Below are 22088 nucleotides of genomic sequence, written 5' to 3' on the forward strand. Positions count from 1 at the left end.
TCTTAAAATAAATGTGTTAAACATGTTTAAATATGTCGTGTAACCTGTTAACTTATTTTAATCCTTTTAGTTAAACAGATCAAAATGGGTCAAAACATATTATATGGGTCCACCCGCTTAAGATATGAATTGGTAGTGTCATAAATGGGTCAATCCGTTTATAGCCAGAATCTATTTATTCTAAACCCAAACCCACCTAAGTATATGTCGTGTCGTGTCCGTGTCAATGGGTCATGTTGAAAATTGCTGGCCCTAGGTGTGAGATGGGGTGGATGTGGGGGGAGGGCAGAGGAAGCTAGAGGAGATAGTTGGGGTGAAGGTGGGTAGAGAGGATTTTGAAATGGCAAGCATAGATATGATTTTTGGGCAATGGCTAGGGTTTTGTGAGGAGCAAAAGGTTGGATGAGGTCTTGGGATATGGTGAGAGGATGCCTAAAGGGCGGGAGGCTAGAACGGGAGCATGATTAGAAGGAGGTGCATGCTTGGAGGGTGCTTCTAGAGGAAAGCAAGGAGTCAAGTGTATGGAGGGTTTTAGGTCTTGGGTGCTTGCCATTAGAGCTCATCCTACAGCTAATTTAGTTGTGGGATAGATTTGAGCTAAAGGTTGCTGCAAATGGATTGTAAACTACAATATAGTTGTAGACCTCCAAACATACAAGCTAACCTACCTAGCAGTTGGTCCTGCACTATGACTCCACTTATAGGTCACACCAAACAATCTCTTAGATTAAAACTATTAGAGTAGTCTTCTTGTAAGTCATTATTCTACTCTTTAATATGCAAAAATAATAAAATCTATTTTGTGCAAAACATAACTTAGTTGGTCGGTGGTCTCCTTTCAATATAGAGTGCCCTAAGTTTAAATCCACATGTATATTGAGTAATTTTTCTCAAGAACTCAAAAATGAGAAAACTGATATAGAAAGAACAAAAGGGATAATAAGTAGTTGGCGAGTTATAAAAGGCCCTAACATCCTTTTTGGTTTCTAATTAACTTTAGTTCAAAAATTATTTTGAAAGGTATTTATTCCTTGTTAACCAAGTAAACCATTAGACCTCTCTTGTCAAAAAAAATTAATTTGCTTAAAATTTTAAAATGAATATGTTATAAAAGGTGCTTTTCTTTCTTTTATTTTAAAATCCCCAAAGTACCCACTATTGGTATTCCCTCATTATTGGAACTTTATTTAAGTGCCAAAAAAATATTTGGCAAAGTAAACCCTAAAAAAGTCTCAAAAGCTAGATTTTATTCAAATCTATTACAGAACGAAGCAGTTTCTAAGGTTCTTTTGAATCATATTTAGGAAAATGCTTTTGAGAAGCCATCTAACATAGGTGGCCTCTATTCAAATTGGGCTGGTACTTTTTCATGAGCAGACACTTTGTTGTAGGAGTTGGATCTATTACAGCTTTAGAGCCCTGATGTTTGTTTTTGTTGGAAACTTGGAATCCCCGCCTTTTTCTCACATATTTTTCTGTTCTATCTTCTTTTCATTTTTTATTTCTCCTCTTGTTTTGCTTATTTTATTTCGAATTAGTTGTGCATTGGGCTCTTCCACCATTTGGCTAAAAAAAAAAAAGGAAAATCATGGATCCAATAATAGGGCAAAGAATTAAATTTTCAGCAAATTGATAATTTGTTAAAATTAAATAGCAAGTTGGACCCATTGGCTTATTATATTGTCTAGCAAAATCACCATCCAATTTTATGTAAAACATATAAAACTGTAAAAAAATAGTTTATCTATGACATGTTACAGCTAGGAAACTGGAAAAAAACGTCATACGAAGTCAAATAAACTTTTTCTCATTCTTATCAAAGCCATATTCTCCTAATCCGTTATTAATCACACAGCTACTATCTTTACCAAAAAAAAATCATACAGCTACTATTTCCTCTTGCGCTCTTTGCATAACTACTCCATCTAAGAGTAATCTAGAACTATTTGTTTTCTATAATGAATTTATAAATTATATTTTTCTATACCCAATATAAAATTTATATGCATGTTGGCTGACACCTAGAAAATATTGCACACTCTCCAGACTAATTTTATTATGGTATCTCATTATTTCTCCTGCCTTCAACACTAAGACTTCTTCTAGCCCTTTTCTTGGACCATCCTTGGTCCCAGTTGTTGCAATATGATCTCAAGTGGCATTAGAACTATATTAAAACCAGCCGTCCCATTCTGACCGTTCTCTTCACGTTCCTCTTCGCATTTAAAAACTCCTATCATTTTCTTCTCTTTATGATGACCTTCTTTCATCTGTAGAAAGACCTTCCAGCATGACTTGACTTTATCTTCAAATGACCAGGCTGAGCTCAAAATATTTGAACGTTTACAATGGAGACTTTGACCTGCAGTTTAGTAATAAGGCTCATCACCTTAAACACACTTTACAGGCTTAAACCAAATGCCATGCTACATCTATAAATGCTCTCTACTCTCGCCAACTTTCAGCTCATCAGCCCTCAGCTTTCTGATCATTCCAAACTACTACTCTCCTCTTCCAATCCTTGACTTGTTTTCTAGCATTGTTCTCTTGCTCAAAACACATACACCAAAAGTAAGATGGCATCTCAAACAATTGAGAACTACCGTGAGGGTGCTGAGACCTATCAAGGCAATGCCCTTTGCAAGAAGAAGTCCATCCAACTTCTCGAAGAACTTGGCCTCCCGAAGGGTCTGTTCCCCCTCGAGGACATGGAGGAGTTTGGGTACAACCATGCTGCTGGATTCATATGGCTGATCCAGAAGAAGAAGAAGGAGCACATGTTCAAGAAGATTAAGCAGACGGTGTCATATGCCACTGAGGTGACGGCCTTCGTAGAACAACGCAAGATGAAGAAGATCACTGGTGTGAAGACAAAAGAGCTATTGCTATGGCTCTCTGTTGTCGAGGTGTACATCGATGACCCCTCATCTGAGAAGATCACTTTCAAGACTGGCACAGGACTGTCTGATAGCTTTCCTTTGTCTGCCTTTGAGCTCTAGTGGAAGGGAAGCCGGGAGAGGGTGATTAGCCTGTCCTTTTTCGCGTAAGGGTGGAGAATGGGAATTAGTTGTCACTGCCTGTCTTGCTAAAAGTTGATAATTTAGGTCTTGTTTTATGTTTTATCTTTTACTTGATTATGCATTGATGTTGTATGAAACAAGCTCTGTGTTTAATGTCTTAATGTGATATATGTTTCAAAAAATTTAAGCAGTATGATTCAATTATATACTTTTCAAGTTTGGAGTACAATGATCTTATCGATAAACTGCTGGTGGGCTTGTAGCCCTCCAAACACTTAAACAGCAACAATAAAAGTTTTGGAGTACTACGAATACCATAGATCTACTCTACTAGACTCTAGGACACCTCAATCTTAACCATGAAGTGGTGTGAGCATGGCGACAATTCACTTTGCTAATGTACATATTGATCTTTGGTTTTCTACTAAGTTGTACAAATTTTGCACTTCTTTTCCTTCTTGGGTTCGGCACAGCAGCTTCTTCTTTTTCCTTTTCCTTTCATGTGTTGGCAGGGCATAAAAAGGGTGGTCAAATCTCAATAGCATAGGGGTAGTATCTCTCATGCAAAAGAAGGATTCACGTTCCTTCCCACTCCACTATTGGATCATGTAACTTTGAGAACCAGTCTCCTTGGATCCGATTCACCTTGAAGCCGGTATCCTTTGCCGACTTCACCGAAACCAAAAAATAAAAAAAAAAAAAAATCTTGAAGGGACTCTATTTCTTCCTTTCCCATGACTGATGAAGTAGAGAGATCGGATTGATTTAATGCACCAATGGAAAAGAATCCAGATTGATCACGCCGACGAGATCCGACCTTATCCAAAGAGGAATCGATTCCATCCCTCTTCTATTTAAACCTTACATCTCTCGATAAAATTTTTACCGAAATCCCCATCGTTCTCCTTTTTCTTCCCTCCAACAGCCACCGCATTGTCGTGTCGGCCACCGCCTTCCAAAACCCTAACCCTCCTTCCCAAGCCCTAACATACCTGTGCCGAGAGACTTCGGGTAGAACTACCAAAAATCCACCTCATCAGTTGCTACCGTCACTGCTGCCATCTCCGGTAAGTCTCCTTATTCCTCCTTTATCTTCCGATCCATAGGTTGCTGCTATGGCTTTAAGGGTAGTGCCCTTTTTCCTCTTTTCTTTTCGGATACCCGATCACTGCCTGCTGGATTTGCCCTTAGGCATCGTCGTGCTGCCATTGTTAGCCGATTCGACTGCCTAGCAGTAGACCCCCATCTCCTGTCGATCTCCATGAAAAACCCCAGAGGTCTCAGTTCTGATAAAGAAATAGAAATAGAGAGAGAGAAAGAGGGAGAGGGAGTGGGAGAGAGAGAGGGAGAGAAATAGGGACCCAACCTCCTTCATGGTTAACCTAATTTCTTTGGACCTAATTCAATTGAGTCTAGGTCAAATCAAGTTGGTAGATTTGACTTGGGAATTGAACCTAATCTATTGATTGGACTTAATTTTATTAAGTCTGGGCCAGCTCGAATTGTATAGATCTGATCTAGATCAGACCAGACCAGAATCAGAGACACTTTCTATTTATTTTAATTTTTTCAAAATTGAGGCTAAATAAAACTTGTTATCAGAACCTTCAACATCGAGAGAATACAGGACATCGGATCTAGAGAATAGACTAAGCAGATTATAGAATTTTCGATCTGATCAACTATAAGTTTTCTTTTATCTTTAGATTTATTTTTGGTACATATTCATATCTTTAAAAAAACATATATTATGCATAAAATATTTAAAAATTATTAAAATTTGAAAGTATGTATTTATGCATGAAAAATAATTAAAAAAAATTGGATCAAGTATGATGTCACCCTTGTATAGTATAAATTTTTGGAAAAAGATGATTTTCTTATATTAATATTGTATGATTTTTAAGAAGAAAATTATACATGTTCGTCTATGCATGAAATTTTAAATAAAAATTATTTTATGGCTCTTTAGGATAATATGAAAATTTGAGTTGATACTTTTATAAAAATAAATATGATTATTTATGAAAAATTGGTTGTGGGTAAATTATGAAAAAAACTCTCTAATTAGACTAGAATTTAGGTCTAGTTAACGGGATTGATCGTTAACCACATATCAAAAATACGTTTCTCTTGGACCTAGCCAGTGAGAGCTAATCACTCGCAAAGTTAGTCCTCCTAAGTCTAGCTAGTAGGGGCTGATCGTTGGCACACGCTGATGCATCGCGTGCTTTTTATTTTAGGACTAATCTCTTTTTCTTGCCACAGGACAAATCGTGGCCATGTGAATTAGAGCTAGTTCCCTCCTGGGCCTAGCCAGTGAGGTTGATCATTAGTACACGTCGATAGATCATATATTACGTATTTAGGGGCTAGTCTCTCTTGGGCCTTGTTATAAAACTGATCATGTCTGTAGTCAACGAAGACTAAGAGAAGATTTTTAGCTTTTACTGATGCACATGGCATATTTTAAAAGAAAATTATATTATTAAATATTATTGATAAATTATTATATTTTGAAAAGTAATTGTGCTTGATCTCTTAGAGATACTGGTAACTTACTGAGCCCATAAAGCTTACTCTCTTTTCTATTTTTTTTTTTTTAGATTCGAAAAATCTTACGAGGCTGGGGAGCGATCAGTGAGAAGCATAGGATCTTAGAGGATAATTAATTATTTTTTATTGATTAAAATATTAAAAAATTGAGTTGGACTGATGGATAAAAGTAGGCCTTGCATATTCTTTAGGACTTCATCCTAAGGAGTGTGTAGTCATCATATATCCAATCTTGATACTGGATTTGAAACGTGATAGAGTGGTATCAGAGCTTATGTTAAAGATTATAAAAACTTAGATTAGTGAGAGTGGGATAGAATTAGGACTTTGATTGATTATCTCAAAATAATTATGGATGTTTAAAGTTGATTAAATTATTATACAATGTCTAAATTCTCCTTATGGATATAAATTATATTCCTTCCAATTGAAGAATAGAAGATTGACATAGATTAAATTTTAAGGAAGTCATCAAGGTTAACTAACAGATATAGGAGGAAATATGTATTGAGTAATATAGATTGGTTGTACTATGAATTTATTTTGAGAAAGTAGTATTATATTATAGCAATATTGAATCTATTGAAAGTCATTTGAATTAGAGGGCTATAATTGTTTTGAATGATAAGAGAACATAGAGAAGGTAATAGAATGATTACTCAAGGATATTATGAGTAAGGAAGACTTCTATGATCATAATAAAAATTTGGCTAAGAAAAATATTTTATTTACCTAATATTGTGAGAGGATCTTCTAAATTGATTTATTTCTCTAATTATGATGTTCTAGCAATTTACAGGATCATGATGAATAAGCCAAAAGTTGATTTTCTCAAAAGAGAGAGATTGATTTAAATTATCTAATTAAATTGTCAAGGTGATCCAAAGTTAGCTTGACTCAAATCAAATTTGAAGTTAATATCTTGATCAAATAATAGAACATATATGATAATTATCTTGAGGTATAATTATGATCTAATGTACTTGACAACAAAATCTTTACTCGGACTCTATAGAATTTTAATCTGGGATCATTAAGAAATTTTGGATGATGTTAATCAAAGTGACAGAGTGGAAGTGCAATAGTTGAGTCATTTAAAATTGATCAAAAATATTGATTATGGTTTGAAATATATTATGATAGAAGATATGATTCTTCCCAAAAAAAAAGATTTTTATTTATAAAGAGAATGTAAGTACTATGGATTCTTAAGTGAGTCATGATGTGACTATATTGGTTGTGCTAAAGAAATTCTTGACCATCTTATATCTAAGGTTAGATGATTGTTAATTAAATTTGATCTATTTATCAAATATCTGAATAAATCTATTGTCATTTATTGTCACCTTATGATCTCAACTCCGACATAGAATTTATGACATCAATACTTATTCTTTCAGATTCAATTTTTATGATTCAATTCTGACATCAATTCCATAATTATGATGGATCATTTTTGCCTAAAGTTATTACTGCATTATCATGATCACCTCTACAGTCATTTGATTATTTGATTTTAATCAAGATGGGCCATTATTTTGTATGGAATCAAAACTTTATCATAGTGTTTATGCCAAATTCATTTCAAACTCTATGCCAAATATAACTATTTTTAATAATCAATCTAGCTAAAAGATTTTGTATTTAATTGATTTCAACTCAATATTAAATGAATATACATCTATCTCAATCTCAAAATCTTAATCACTTAATTAATGCCGATCTTATTAATCTATATCTTAATTCTAAATGTGATAAAAATTTTTTGATTATACTAATTTCGATCAAAGAACATAAGATCTTAGTTGTATGTCCAAGGGGATAAGTTTTCAAAATTGATGTAGAGATGTCAAATTGTAAAATATTCTTGGAAAAAGTCTGGGCTTTGATATAGAAATATGCATGAGCATTGTGCTTGATCCGAGGGGTCAGATTGTTTGCAAGTATTTTAGTAACATGATCATGTGTTCGATTTGACAGAAATACCAAAGTTGGACAAAGTGTATATGTAATTTTTGGGGTTGAGCACCTTTAACTTAGGAAGATCTAGATTTTTCAAATTTTGAGGATGAAATTTTTTTTAAGGGAGGGGGAGAATGTGAGAACCGGTCCCTTTGGACCTGGTTCACTTTAAAGCCAGCATCCTTTGCTGACTTCACTGGAACAAAAAAAAAGTGAGAAAGCATCCCAAAGGAACTCAGTTTCTCCCTCTCCCATGATCGATGAAGTAGGGAGATCAGATTGATTTCGCGCACCGATGGGGAGAAATCTAGATTGATCACACCGATGAGATCTAGCCTTATCCGAGGAGGAATCGATTTCCCTCCTCTATTTAAACACTACACCTCTCAATAAAATCCTCACCGAAATCCCTACCGTTCTCCTTTTTCTTCCCATCCGGCAACCATCGCATTGCCGTGTCGAGCGCCACCACCTTCCTAAAATCCTAACCCTCCTTTCCAAGCCCTAAAATATCTGTGCCGAGAGACTTCAGGTAGAACCACTAGAAATTCACATCGGTTGCTATCATCACTGCCGCCATCTCCAGTAAGTGCCCTTCTTCCTCCTTTACCTTTCAGTCCATGGGTTGCTACCATGGCTTCAAGGGCAATGCCCTTTTTTCTTTTTTCTTTTAGGATACCCAATCACCGTCGGTCTGATTTGCCCTTAGGCACCATCGTGCTGTCGTTGTCGATTGATCCGACTGCCTAGCAACTGACCACCATCTCTGGTCGATCTCCATGAAAAACCTCAAAGGCCCTGGTTTTGGTAAAGAAACAAAAAGAGAGAGAAAGAGGGAGAGAGAGAGAGAGAAATAGAGACCTACCCTTATTCATGGTTAACCTAATTTCTTTGGACCCAATTCAATTGAGCCTAGGTCAAATCAAGTTGGTAGATTTGACTTGGGAATTGAACCTAATCTATTGACTGGACTCAATCTAGTTGAGTCTGGGCCAGCTCGAATTGTATAGATCTGATCTAGACCAGACCAAATTGAGAGACCCTTTCTGTTTATTTTAATTTTTCCAAGATTGAGGCTAAATAAAACTTGTTATCAGAGCCTTCAACATCGAGAGAACACCGGACACTGGATCTAGAGAATGGACTAAGTAAATTATAGAATTTTCAATCTAATCAACTATAAGTTCTCTTTTATCTCTGGATTTATTTTTGGTACATATTCATATCTTTAAAAAAATAGATTTTATGCATAAAATATTTAACAATTATTAAAGTTTGAAAATATGTATTTATATATGCATGAAAAATAATTTTAAAAAATTTGGATCAAGCATGATGTCACCCTTACATGGTACAAAATTTTGGAAAAAGATAATTTTCTTGTATTAATATTGATTGATTTTTAGAAACAAAATTATATATGTTTATCTATGCATGAAATTTTGAATAAAAATTATTTTATGACTCTTTTGGATGATATGAAATTTGAGTCGATACTGTTATAAAAATAAGAATGATTATTTATGAAAAATTAGTTGTAGTAAAATTATAAAAAAAATCTCTTGTTAGACTATGATCTACGTCTAGCCAATGAAACTAATTGTTGGGCACACGTCAGAAACACATTTCTCTTAAGCCTAGCCAGTCGGGGCTGATTGCTGGCAGAATTAGTTTTCTTGAGCCTAGTCAGTTGAAGCGGATTGCTGACACACGCTGATATATCGCGTATTTCTTATTTTAGGACTAATCTATTTATCTTGTCATGGAGCAAATCATGACTATATGAATTAGAGCTAGTTCTGTCCTGGGTCTAGCCAATGGGCTAATCACTGATACATACTGATGGATTGGGTGTTCTATATTTAGGGGCTAATCTCTCCTAAGCCTTGTCACGGGACTGATCATTATCGTAGTCAATGAAAACTGAGAGAGGATTTTTGACTTTTACTGATGTGTAATAACATATTTTAAAAGAAAATTATGTTATTACATATTATTGATAAATTATTATATTTTGAAAAGTAATTGTGCTTGATCCCTCAGAGATACTGGTAACTTACTGAGCCCATAAAGCTCACTCTCTTTTTTGTTTTTTTCAGATTCGAAAGATCCTACTGGACTGGGTGCCAATCAGTGAGAAGCATAGGATTTTAGAGGATAATTGTATATATGTTTGTTGATTAAAAATATTAAAAATTTGAATTGGCCTGATGGATAAAAATAGACCTTGTATATTCTTTAGGACCTCACTATGAGGAGTGTGAAGCCATCACGTATCCGATCTACATATTAGATTTATACAAAGTACGATCCAATAATTGATATCATGAAAGAAGATTGATCATTAGTCTTTCACACAAAAGATACAACCACAAACCACCTCAATATCTTTTAAAGAAGCAATGTGCAAACCATAATATAAGAGTAGCATAGGCAAAATACATGCATTACCATAGTCATCACCAATCCCATCTAAACCCCTAACAACTAACAAATCAGCCTACTCATTGACTTCTTATACTTCTCTGCAAGGATGGGAAGCTTTAAAGGTATTAGATTTGTCCAATGATGCTCCAAATATCATGCAGCAAAATGTTGTAGATAGGGCCAGTAAGTCGAGAGCTGCAAGTCAAGCCAACCATGATCATTGATCCCTGTTGACATAAATATTGCTGTCGCGACATAAATGTGGTCTGATGAGCGCTTGAATTAACTAGGAGGCCCAAACTTGGCTACTGAGGATGATCTCAGGTCCCCCATGCCATGCATCCTTGCCCCTCGGGCTCCATTAACAGGGCTCCATTAATGGGTGCCATGTGCTAGTGAGAATGGGAGACTAGTCTGTTGAGGTTTTCCAACCAATGGGTGCCATGTGCTAGTGAGAATGGGAGACTCGTCTGTTGAGGTTTTCCAACTAATGGGTGCCATGTGCTGGTGAGAATGGGAGACTAGTCTCCTGATCTGAAGGATTCCAGGCAATGGAACCATTAACAAATGAAGTTGGCCTCCTAGCACATCAATCAACTTTCTTGGACCATGTCAGCCTAACTCACAATCATAAACAATTCAAGTTGTAAATATCGGAAAGTATATATCTTGCAATTAAAGGTTTATCTAGCATGTGTACCCAACGCCTAGATGTGCATCTACCCATACTCATTCAAGTCTAATCCTAGGAATCTTAAACCTAGACTTTGGTAGCATTTTAATCATGCTTGAAACCCACCACTCAAGCTTAGCATGTGACACAGCAACATATCCCCTAGGATATAACATTTAAAATATATAAGGCCTATAGATCTAAATCAATTACTTGATAATATTATATTAAAGATTAATAAAATAATTCATAAATAAGTATCCAAAATATAGAGTTCAGATATATCCTACGTCAGATGGAAAATCTAACCACCACTCCCTCCAAAATCCTAGATTGATCCCATGAACCTAGGCATCTGGCGACTCTAAAAAGAGATAAAATGGTATCATGGTTTAACAGCCCTATATTAGTCCCTCTCTAACAGCAAACTAGGGTCAGTCTTGTTGACTAAGCTGGTCTAGTCCAATTAGACCAGCCGATTCATCACAAATTGCCTCTTTTGTTCTTTCCATGCTCAATCTAAGAGGATCATAAGACTATTTATCTTCAATATTAATTTTTTTTTCTAATTTTAACACTTTTTTTATTTTTGATTTTCATTTCATGTGAAAGTAGACTAATTATATAAAAGTATTGGCTTAGATTTTTTTATAGTTGCTATGCCCTTGCACTACCTTTCCTACAATTTTCCTATCTCTATCTCCTTTGATTCCGGTTGTAGGAAGTCTAACTTTATCTTCAAAGTTCAAACTACATTACAATTAGCTCCCCAATGTTGACCAGTCTTCTATTTCTTCTACTATTTTTGGAAAGATGTGCATGCTTAACACTATTATAATCTCCTGATCCATCTCCTAACTGAGATCTGAACGCCTTCCTATTGACCAGGCTGGATCTCCAAATTGAGTTGGGTTGTGTCACGTTGATCAGATTAAATTGAGTTGCACGGAAATTTTAAGATAGCGAAATGATTAGGAATATTTTTGTTTAACTAATAATTAACGAATTGCGGCCACAATGATTCCTAAGTTTCTGTGTTACACTTATACATAATTTAACAAGATCAAAGATATAATTCTATATTTCTCTCGGAAAAGATATAAGTATTCAAACACGTGAGTAATCTCCATAAAACATAAATGTTAGTCGTTTATTTGTCTATATAACAGACTAGGTATGGTTAGGGTTGGGGTCAAGTTGGATTCATTTAAATCTGAATCCTAACCTAATATTACTTGACATCAGGCTGGAATTTTTGAGCCCAAACCCCTTTATAAAATCTGAACCCAACCCTACCACATGAGCAGTTGGTTGGACAGTTCGTCCAATCCAAATTATTTTGTTATTATTATGTAAAAAATTATGTTTCTTTACATACCTAGCATGCATTGCCTATATGGGCTGGCAACTTCAAAAATTATTAAGAGAAATTATTGCACAAGTACATCAGCTTCACGACAATTTTATTATGATCTCTTCTTGGTCAACCCCGCATATCTTTCCATTTTTCCAACGGTTCCAATGCTTCAAGACTTGTTCTAATCGCCACTTTTGATTCCAGTTTCGGCAAGGCTGGTTCCAGAGTCCTTCCAAAACTATATTCAAATCAGCCCTCGCATGTTGACTTCCTTTCGTTCCCTTCGCCATATAATAATAATATTGCACCACCATCACCGTTATCTCCTAGGTGAAAAGGCCTTCCAACCATGACCCAGTCGAGTCAAAACCCATAGTTGAGCTCGTCCGGCAACGACTTCATGGGTCTATGAGATGCTATCACTCTTCGTGAACGACCAGTTCAACAAAAAGAAACTGCAATTCTGTTGTTTCCTTTTGTTCGTCCAATCGTTACAGGTCGAACACGCTCTTGGCCAAACGTTATCCTCCATCTATAAATTCTCCCTACCCTCTCCAACCTATAACCCATCAGCCTGAGTCTCTTCTTATTGGTAGAGTCTCCTCTTCTTTGCTGATCCTCTTCCAACCACTTGCTTGTTTAATTTATAGTAATCACACATACACCTAGGATGGCATCCCAAACCATTGAGAGCTACCGTCAGGGCGCCGAGATCCACTGTGGTGATGATCTCTGCAAGAAGAAGTCCATCCAACTCCTCGAAGAGCTCGGCCTCCCCAAGGGCTTGTTACCCCTTGAGAATGTCGAGGAGTTTGGCTACAACCGCGCGGCTGGATTCATGTGGCTGATCCAGAAAAAGAAGAAGGAGCACACATTCAAGAAGATCAAGCAGACTGTGTCGTATGCCACCGAGGTGACAGCCTTCGTGGAGCAGCGTAAGCTGAAGAAGATAACTGGGGTGAAGACAAAGGAGCTGCTGCTGTGGCTCTCTGTTGTCGAGGTTTACATCGATGATCCCTCACCCGAGAAGGTCACTTTCAAGACCGGCACCGGTCTCTCTGACAGCTTTCCGGTGTCTGCCTTCGAGCTTGAATAGTATGTGTGAGAGAAGCTGGTGGAGGGACTAAAGCTGGTCCTCTTTTGATCTCTCGATAATGGGAAATGGAAACTAGTCTCGCTATCTGTTGCTTTCATTTTATTATCACTTTTCTCTTGGTAGAATCAGTCGCCATCAGTTGTTGATGTTAATTACCTAGGTTTTAGTTTTTCTTTTATCTCTTGGGCAAAGCTGATGTATCGAATAAGTGTTCTACATCATTATCTTAATACAAAAGATTTTTAAATATGCCAAATGATTCAACTGTATGCACTTTGAGTTAATTTGGAGCGTAGAATATTCAAAAATCTTAGTCTACTTTTTTGGTTGAGCATATAAGACCACCACAAAAATATGGTTCCTATGAGAAATTGACGTCCAAAATCTTAACTTGATTGTTCCATCAACTTGAAAGGCCTTGATGAATATGGGCTAACAGCTCAATAAGAATCCCTCTCCAAAGGCCCATTCATCACAAATTGCCTCTTCTTTTCTTTCCATAATTTAATCAACCTAAGAGGATCGTAGGATTAATCTTCCTTATTGATTGTTTTTACTCTATAATTTCAGTAACTTTAGCTTTATTATTTTTCATGTGAACTTAGACTAATTGTATGAAAGTATTGGATGATTATTTCTTTATATATGGTTGCTATGCCTTTCTTACAATTTACTTCATAAAGTACCAGAGAGATGTGTGACCCAAAAAAAAAAAAAGTGCCAAGAGACAATGATTTCTTTATATATAGTTGCACCACCTTTCTTATAATTTTCCTAGCTCTATCTCCTCGGAAGTCGAACCTCAAGTTATGTTCAAAGTTCAAACTACACTAAAATTATCTCTCCAATGTTAACCCTTCTTTAGTTCCACTATTTTTGGTAAGACATGCATCCCTATCCATACTGTCATCACCTAATCCATCTCCTGATGGTGATCTGAACACCTTCCCATTGGCTAGGCTAGATCTACTAATCCTTGAATGCATACAACACAAACTAAAGTCAACAAATGAAGAACACATCATATTATACGCACATCAAGTCAAACTCTGTCGTCCTCCATCTATTTATTTTTTGAGATCTTTCCAACCTTCAACTCATCAACCTCAGTCTTCTCCTCTTCTTTTTTTTTGGATAAGAAGGAGATTTAATGTGGATTCCCACCTTGCTCATCAATTTTATTCAGAATAAGTTCTAAGTACAGACTATGAATTACAGTATAAGAGAAGGCCAAAAATAGAGGATATACATTAAGATCCCAAAAGAAGCAGTCAAGACATCCACTGTAAAAAAAAAATAAAAAAAGACATTCTAGAATAGAGGAGAGAAAAAGAAAGGGAAGGAAGACTCAAAAGAAAGTATCTATTATCTTAAGGAGAGGCAACCAACTAATAGATCTTCTAGTTGATCGCCAATCTATCAATCTCCATCATCATCCCCATAGGGATAGAAGCAAGCATCCTAAGCATCAGCAAAGATAAAGAGAAGCAGCAGAGTGGGAATAGAGAGTGTTGCTGCTAGGGAGTCGAGCTGGCTTAGGGCACTGAGCTGGTGTCGGCAAAGAATGACAGTTGTAGGATAGCTTATCAAGATCTTCGAAGCTAGGCACTAGTGCTAGGTCCTCGATCGATCTCTCGGATTGATCCTACAAAACTATCAAAGATAGAAAAACCCTCTCACAATAGAGGGTTCTCTGGCAGTGGACCCTCCGATGCTTAAGTCAGTCTCTCACGGAAGTAAATAGAATAGGTCTGAGTGATAGATGGTGAGTAGAGGTAGTATCGAGTATGAAACGTAGATGGCCAATTATGAAAATTAGAGAATGAAAGGTGGAGAATGGAGAATGGTTGGTGAAGAATGGAGAACTCAAAGCTCTATGGAAGAGCCAGATTCAAATGCATATGGAGTTTGTCTCAGGGAGAGGGTATATAGGGTAGGTCTTCATTTATCTGGAGAGTCTTGAAAAAAAAATTTACAGATGAAGGTGAGTACCTATCACCTTCAGGGATGTGCGTTGTTTGCCAGAGAACAACGGCATTGGAGACATACTCTGGCTACCAAGGGATAACGACATGCACATCTTAAGGTTGTTGAGATTGCGGATCTTACATAGTGGAGGAGGGAGTGGAGGAAAGAGTGGCTGGACCACTTGTTGTTTTATGGATAGAAAGCTTTAGAACTCCTTCGACATGGTTATAAAAGACTAGGTGGTAGAGGCCAAACAATCGCTCCATTGCCCTCTATTGAGGATGAGTGTTGGACTATCACTAGATCGTCATGCCATTGTAGATGGTCTAGCTTAGGATGAATTACTTACCCCCTACGTCCAAGGTTGAGGCATTCTTTTTAACTCGAATGAAGAAACTAGAGAGAACTCCTGCACTTGCCATGGCATTGGCAATTAGAATAGGTGCTGTGGCTTCGTATTTCAACTCTTCGAGGCTGACGTTAATAAGGGTCTCCCGGGCGAGGCTGCACCGAGGCATATCTTTCAATCGCTGCTAGCTGGATTTTGGTACTTCGACTAGAGTGCCAAATGAGAATGGGAGTCTTGATGTCACATGCCACCTGCATTAAACCTTAAAGAACTGCACCTTAGGACATGCTGCATTTATGGGAGACATGTGCTCACCTTCATTTTTTAAGAGGGCATCATGGCATGTGGGTCTCCAGCGCGATGATTGGATGGTTTGATAGTGGCAATCTGAACAGCATTTCGATATCCAATAGGGTGTTGCCATGTGTAGGCCAAAGAAATTGCTCATTTGAATTGCCAACCCCATCGAGCGATGCTATAAATGGCATAAGAGAGGTATATATGCTGCTTACCTTGCCTTCCACTTACTGAGGCAAAGTTGATGTTGCTAGGGAGAGGAGCACCATTGTAGCCATTGCCATCTTCTTCATTTTTTGGTCCAGGGTTTTCGATGGATCTGTCCTCCTTGTCATCTCAAGGCATTTTTTTTCTTGGTCCCTATCTTCTCTTTCATCTTCCGTGGCTTCTCCTTTAGATAAACCCATAAAACAGGACCCCATTGATTAGGGGTCTCTTGCTCAGGCTTCTAAGAGTTCTGCCATAGATATGCATGGGGTTCATCAGAGTCTGGATACCATCAGGTCCATCCTGAAGGAAGATAACCTTGGGCAAATTCAAAAGGAGTATGAGATCTCGGGTAATATAGTCCTCAAAGTAGCCAGCCTCTCCAACAGGGTGACTTCTGTTGGAAAAATCTGGTACCGCTCTGATACCAACTGTGGATAGATCTCTTGCATGAAAACCTGGGTGTTAATCTAGCAAACTAAAGAAGAGACAAAGAGAAGTGCAGAAGCCTGATTGGATGGCGGATGGGAGCAGCAAGATTGCCTTCTTCCTTGGCGTGCAACCTTAGGTGGAGATTAGGGATATGAGAGAGAAAGAGAGGCGGCTAGGCTTTTAGGAGAGAGAGCTCTGTATTCATTCCCTCATCCTTGGTACTATAAGACCTATATATATACCAATTATAATAGGTTAAATAACCCAAGCCCAAAAAACTCCCTAGACTAACTCCTATATAAAAGCACTCACCCAAGTCCAAGGCTTACATGCCTCATCCCATAGACTTAATTCTAGTTCAAATCCTGAGTTAGCCTCCTTAAAACCTCTCAAATCAGACCTTAAGACACCTAAGATCAAATCTGACCATAGACCCAAACAGAAAACCTATGCAGTTCTGTCCGCGAAACTGAGTAGACTCAATCTCAGACTGAGTCTGCTCACCTGAAACTGAGTCGATGCAAACTGAAATTGAGTCAACTCACCTACGTGCAGGTTATAGATTTTCAAAACTCTGTCTTTCTGTTTGACCCCTTCTCTGAGACATAATCGATTCACTTTGAGACTGGTTCGACTCACCTTCAACTTAGCCGATCCAATCTCAGAATGAATCGATTAAGACCTGCTGGCTGGCTCCTTTGACCCCTTGGCCTCTCAAGGCTTGAGAGCACCACACCAACTCCTACAATATCTACCTTGGTGCCCCCAAGCCTTGGCACATCTAGCAATGTCCTCCTGCACGATCTCGATATTGCTGCATACCCTGACAGTCCCTTGTGCGAACATTCTTACCATCGCCAATCTTCTTCAACTTCTAAACTCCCTTGGAGACCTTTGGGATGACCGCCTCCATAGCTGAAGACGTTTGCTTACTCCTTGACACCATCTTGAAATTTGTTGTAGGCTCTCTTCTGCTTGGCAGCTGCACCACTTGTTGCCTTAGATTTTTCTGGAGAGATCATAGTGTTCTTATGCTGGCATTCGCTACAACTGATCCTCTACCTGACACGATCCCTTTAGAGCCATGTCTCTCCAACAGCACACTCCGCTCCACCTGGCTCTGTGCAACCCTGGCACTGGTGCTGGGATATTGCTCCTCTCCTTGCACTTCTTCACTCTTAACTCGTGCCAAAACTTTCTTCACCTGTGAAGCCACCTCTGTCTGGTGCTCCACTTGAATCTAAAGTCTACCTAATGCTATAGAAGTCAATCCTGTATCTGAGGCCAGCCAATCAATGCTGTCCTACAGGGCCTATCGCTGCACCTCGATCACCATCATTGCCTCTTCAGACTCTCCGCACTCAGCAGACCCCTTCGAAGCTGTTTCGAACCCTCTGCATCTCATGGGATCCTCTGAAACTATTAAGAGCTCATCCAACTCTTTAGACTCAGTGACTGAATCAAAAAATTCAAATCTTTTCTTTCTCCTCTCTTGCACTTCTTCCAAAGCAGACACTTCTATTTAAAGTGCCCTACTTCACCACACTTGTAGCACCTAGCCCCTTTGCTACTTTTTCGAGACTTGTCTCCACCCCACCTGCTCGCTATTTTGCTTTTCTTTCCTAGGCCTTTTTGAAATAGTAAAATTCTTCTAGAAAATCTCTCTCTTCATCATCCATTTCTGCTGCTCGTTGGACCTGAGCACTGACACGATCTTCTCGTACACCAATGTCTCTTCATCGTATAGCAGCATCGTAACCAATGGATCAAAGCATCCAGAAAGCGAACGTAACAGTGGTAAACTCTTATCCTCCACTTCGAGCTCTATCCCAATATTGAGCAAATCTATGCTCATTCGATCGAACTGCTGAATATGTCCTACAACATCCTCACCTTTCTGCATCTGAAGTCTGTAAAGTTACTTCTTCAATATTAACTTATTGCACATGTTTTTCTCTATATATAACATGTACAATCTCGACTACAAATCTCTAGTGATTTTTCCTCCAACATGCTATACAATACCTCATCCACCAGACAGCCCTAATCGTAGCACATGCCATTTTCTCCAAGGACATCCACTGTCATCCCTTCTAATTTATTTTTCAAGGCCGAATTCAATCCTATCTGAACCAGCAGATCCTCCACCCTAACCTTCCACATGGTGAAACTCCCTTTTCTATCAAACTTATCAAATCCAACCTTCATCCCGCTACTTTCCATGATCAATCCAAATCACAAAACAGCACAAAAATAGATCTAAAAAATCTCTGATAAGGGATGGTGGACAGCAACCCCAGATCTCTTCATTTCTCATAAAATTTGAAAAAAATCTAGATCTGAAACCTTGCTGCTGATCCTTTGCTGTAGAAAACTCCTTGATCTTCTCTTCTTTCTCCTCCATGCTCAACCGACTCTGATTCCAAATGTTGAAAAAAAGTGATACTGCTCTGATACCAATCATGGATCGATCTCTTATGTGAAAATCTAAATGTTAATCCAATAAATCGGAGAAGAGACAAGGAGAAGTGTGGAAGCCTGATTGGATGGCAGATGGGAGCAACAAGGCTGCCTTCTTCCTTGGCATGCAACCCTACGTGGAGACTAGGGATGTGTGAGAGAGAGAGAGAGACAGCTAGGATTTTAGGAGAAAAAGTTCTGTATTCATTGCCTCATCCTTGGTATTACAAGACCTATATATATACCAATGGATTAAATAACCCAAGCCTAAAAAACTCCTTAGGCTAACCCATACATGAAAGTACTCATCCAAGCTCAAGTTTTGTATGCTCTCATCCTGGACTTAATCCTAGTCCAAACTCTGAGTTAGCCCCTTATGACCTCTCAAACCAGGCCTTAAGATACCTAGGATCAAATCCGACCCTAGACCCAAACAAAAAACTTGTGTAGTTCTACTCGCGAAACTGAGTAGACTCAGTCTGAGACTGAGTCGACTCAAACTGAAACTAAGTTGACTTACCTATGTGCCAGTCATAAATTTTTGAAACTCTGTCTTTCTATTTGGCCCCTCCTCTGAGATATGATCGACCTACTTTGAGACTTGATCGACTCACTTTTAAATTAGTCAACCCAGTCTCAGAATGAGTCGACTAAGACCTGCTGGCTGGCTCTCTTGACCCCTTAGCCTCTCAAGGCTTGGGAGCATCACACCAACTCCTACAACTTCTTCATAGGAACTAGATAGCCTTATATAATGAGGCTTTGAAGGTCGGTTTGAGGTTTTTGATTCCCGAAGTCCTCACCAAACTATTGAGGTGGTATCAACTTTGTCCTATCCAATTCATCCCCAATGCTTGATGGATGATAGTTGGGTTATTCTGCTTTCTCTTGCTCTGGGGAGTACCTCTCTGTGCAAGGATATTTCGAGCATTCTTTCAAGTGAAGATGCATCCTGAAAGCAAAGCTTGGTGGTATGCTTCTCCTTAGGAAGGATATCACCAACTTCCCTTTTGGCCCATCCTCTATTCATGAGTGGAAAGGTCAGTTCTTCTTCGCATCCTCCTCAATCCCATAGGGGTTTTCGATTGAGAAAGGGTCATCTGAGAAATCTACATTGCTAGATCTTTCGGAGCTATCCGAGGTAGAAGAGTTGATGGTCGAAGAGTTGAAGGGGCTCAAAGTTCCACTGTACTCTAAGCTTCTGCATGAAGATCTCATCAAGAAATTGTACTTCGGAGGTCCAACTCCAAGAGGTGAGTTCTTGTGTTTATCTGTTTAACTCCAAAGCAGTGAGGCAAATGTATTGACTTTTCTATGCTCATGCAAGTCTGATGTTCTCCACAAAAGAGTTAAGGGGCTGACCAGTGCTGATCCTCCTAAGGAGAAGAAGAAGATAGAGGAGAAAAAGAGGATCATCCCATCTCCTTCTCTCGAGAATGTCATAGTCGAGATTGCTGTTGCTAAGGCTATGAAGCAGAGAGAAAGAGAGAAAGGAGTGAAAAAGAAGCATGCCAATACCTTTTCTTAAAGCTGCAGAGGTCACCATGGCCGATGCCACTCTAATTGGGGGTGGTCCTCTCAAGGTTACAGGAGCACTTGTAGAGGAAGTAAGCACTCCTGCTCTTTCAGATGCTCTCCAACCTTCTATTGGCAGTTTGGTGCTAATTGCTGAGGCTTGCACAAACTTAATGGAAGAGTTGGTGCTTTCGACTGATAGGAAAAGATTGCTGGTGCCATCCTTTGAGGATTGCCTTTGCAGCTTCTCTGACATTGCTGTCGAGGTAAGGTCTTGACTTTTACTATCTTCGGCATATCCATCTTTGACCTGATCTGATGGTGATCTTTAGGGAGCTTTCTAGAAATGAGACCTACTTTAGTAGGCCCGACACCTAGGGAAAGAAGACTCCCTCCACCTTCTCCAAATGGCAAAGGAGTGGGATGAAGCTGTGATAGAGTTGCATACCATCATGTCATAGTCGGGGGAGAAACTTGCCACTAAGAAGTCCCAGGCCGACTTTGCAGAGATCGCTTTAGGAGAAGCTAAGGATTCTTTCGAAATAAGGGTCACTTAACTTTGGAAGAGTGAAATCAAGGTTATGTGTCTACAAGACCGGCTGGCAGAGATCGAAAGGAGCAAATGCCAAGCTAGAGAATAGGTGGCCCAAGCAAGGGAGACCCATTCTCAACGGGCAGAGAAAGCTGCTACCATCAAGCATTGCCTTATAGAAGCCATTGCTGAGGGCATAGAGGCCTTCAAATAGGGTGACAACTTCCACCAAGATTTGCTGAGATTGAACCCAAAAGCCTTCTTTATGGATTCGATGAATGCCAAAAGAATCTGGGAATGTATTTCTCATGGATCGACCTTAGCCACATACCTGTCTTGCCTCCCAAGTATAAAAAAGAGACCTAAGAATTTTTCAAACAAGATCGTTGTTAGTATAAGATTTGCCCAAACTTTTATGATCATTAATGATATCAATAAAGTAAATATTTTAGTTATAGTTTCATTAGGTTCCATTTTAAATAATTCATATTTCTATACTCGCATATTAATTTTGGATTTCTGCACTTGGTTTGTACCCTTATGGATAACCTTAAGCCTATATCATATCTTTTTGATAAAAATACAGATAAAAATTTGATTAAATTTATTGGTATTAAGTGAATAATAAAGTACATTCATGACTTTAGCATTCAGTTGAGCCATCTTCTTATCATATCATTTCAATCCTTTTTAGGTTTAAGAGTAACATTGCCATCTATAATGATGATGGATGTATATGGTCCATTGAATATAACACTCGATAGATCATAATTAAATGCTTGTGTGAATATGCATATGCATGCTTTTCAATATGTACAGTTAGAGCCATTAAACAAAGATCGACAATTTGTGGATTGCCCTTTAGTAAGGAAAACACTCAATTGGATTGCCATCTGATTTTTTACTCAAGATCACATGATCAACAAGTGAAAAAGTGCATATTCTGATACCACTTATTTTCTAAAGATATAATCCAAGAGAGAGGATGAATTATATTTTTAAATTTTTTTCTAACTTAAAACAAATATGTGCACTAATTAACTGAATTAAGTATAAATATAGTTGAAGCAATAAATGAGTGAGTAGATATATGAAGCAACAAAGCAAGTAAAGAAAGATCAAAGCCACACACACACAAACAATAAATTTTATAATAATTGAGTGTCAAGCACAACACCTACATCTACTCTCCAAACGATCTTTTAAAAATTTTAACTATAATTATTAAGATTACAAT

General features: G+C 38.1%; 2 protein-coding genes across 2 annotated transcripts; both read left to right on the forward strand.

Moving 5' to 3' along the window:
* The first annotated feature begins 2449 nt into the window (after positions 1–2449).
* Positions 2450–3236, forward strand: LOC105060703 (uncharacterized). The gene has a single exon (XM_010944511.4). It carries the CDS (start codon positions 2577–2579, stop codon positions 2997–2999), a length of 423 nt encoding a protein of 140 aa, XP_010942813.1. The 5' UTR covers positions 2450–2576; the 3' UTR covers positions 3000–3236.
* A 9300-nt stretch (positions 3237–12536) lies between these two features.
* LOC105060704 (uncharacterized) lies at positions 12537–13340 on the forward strand. The gene has a single exon (XM_010944512.4). The coding sequence runs from the start codon at positions 12666–12668 to the stop codon at positions 13089–13091; it is 426 nt and encodes a 141-aa protein (XP_010942814.1). The 5' UTR covers positions 12537–12665; the 3' UTR covers positions 13092–13340.
* Positions 13341–22088: the final 8748 nt, after the last annotated feature.

This window comes from Elaeis guineensis, chromosome 13 (assembly GCF_000442705.2).
Source record: "Elaeis guineensis isolate ETL-2024a chromosome 13, EG11, whole genome shotgun sequence".
NCBI classification, from domain to species: domain Eukaryota; kingdom Viridiplantae; phylum Streptophyta; class Magnoliopsida; order Arecales; family Arecaceae; genus Elaeis; species Elaeis guineensis.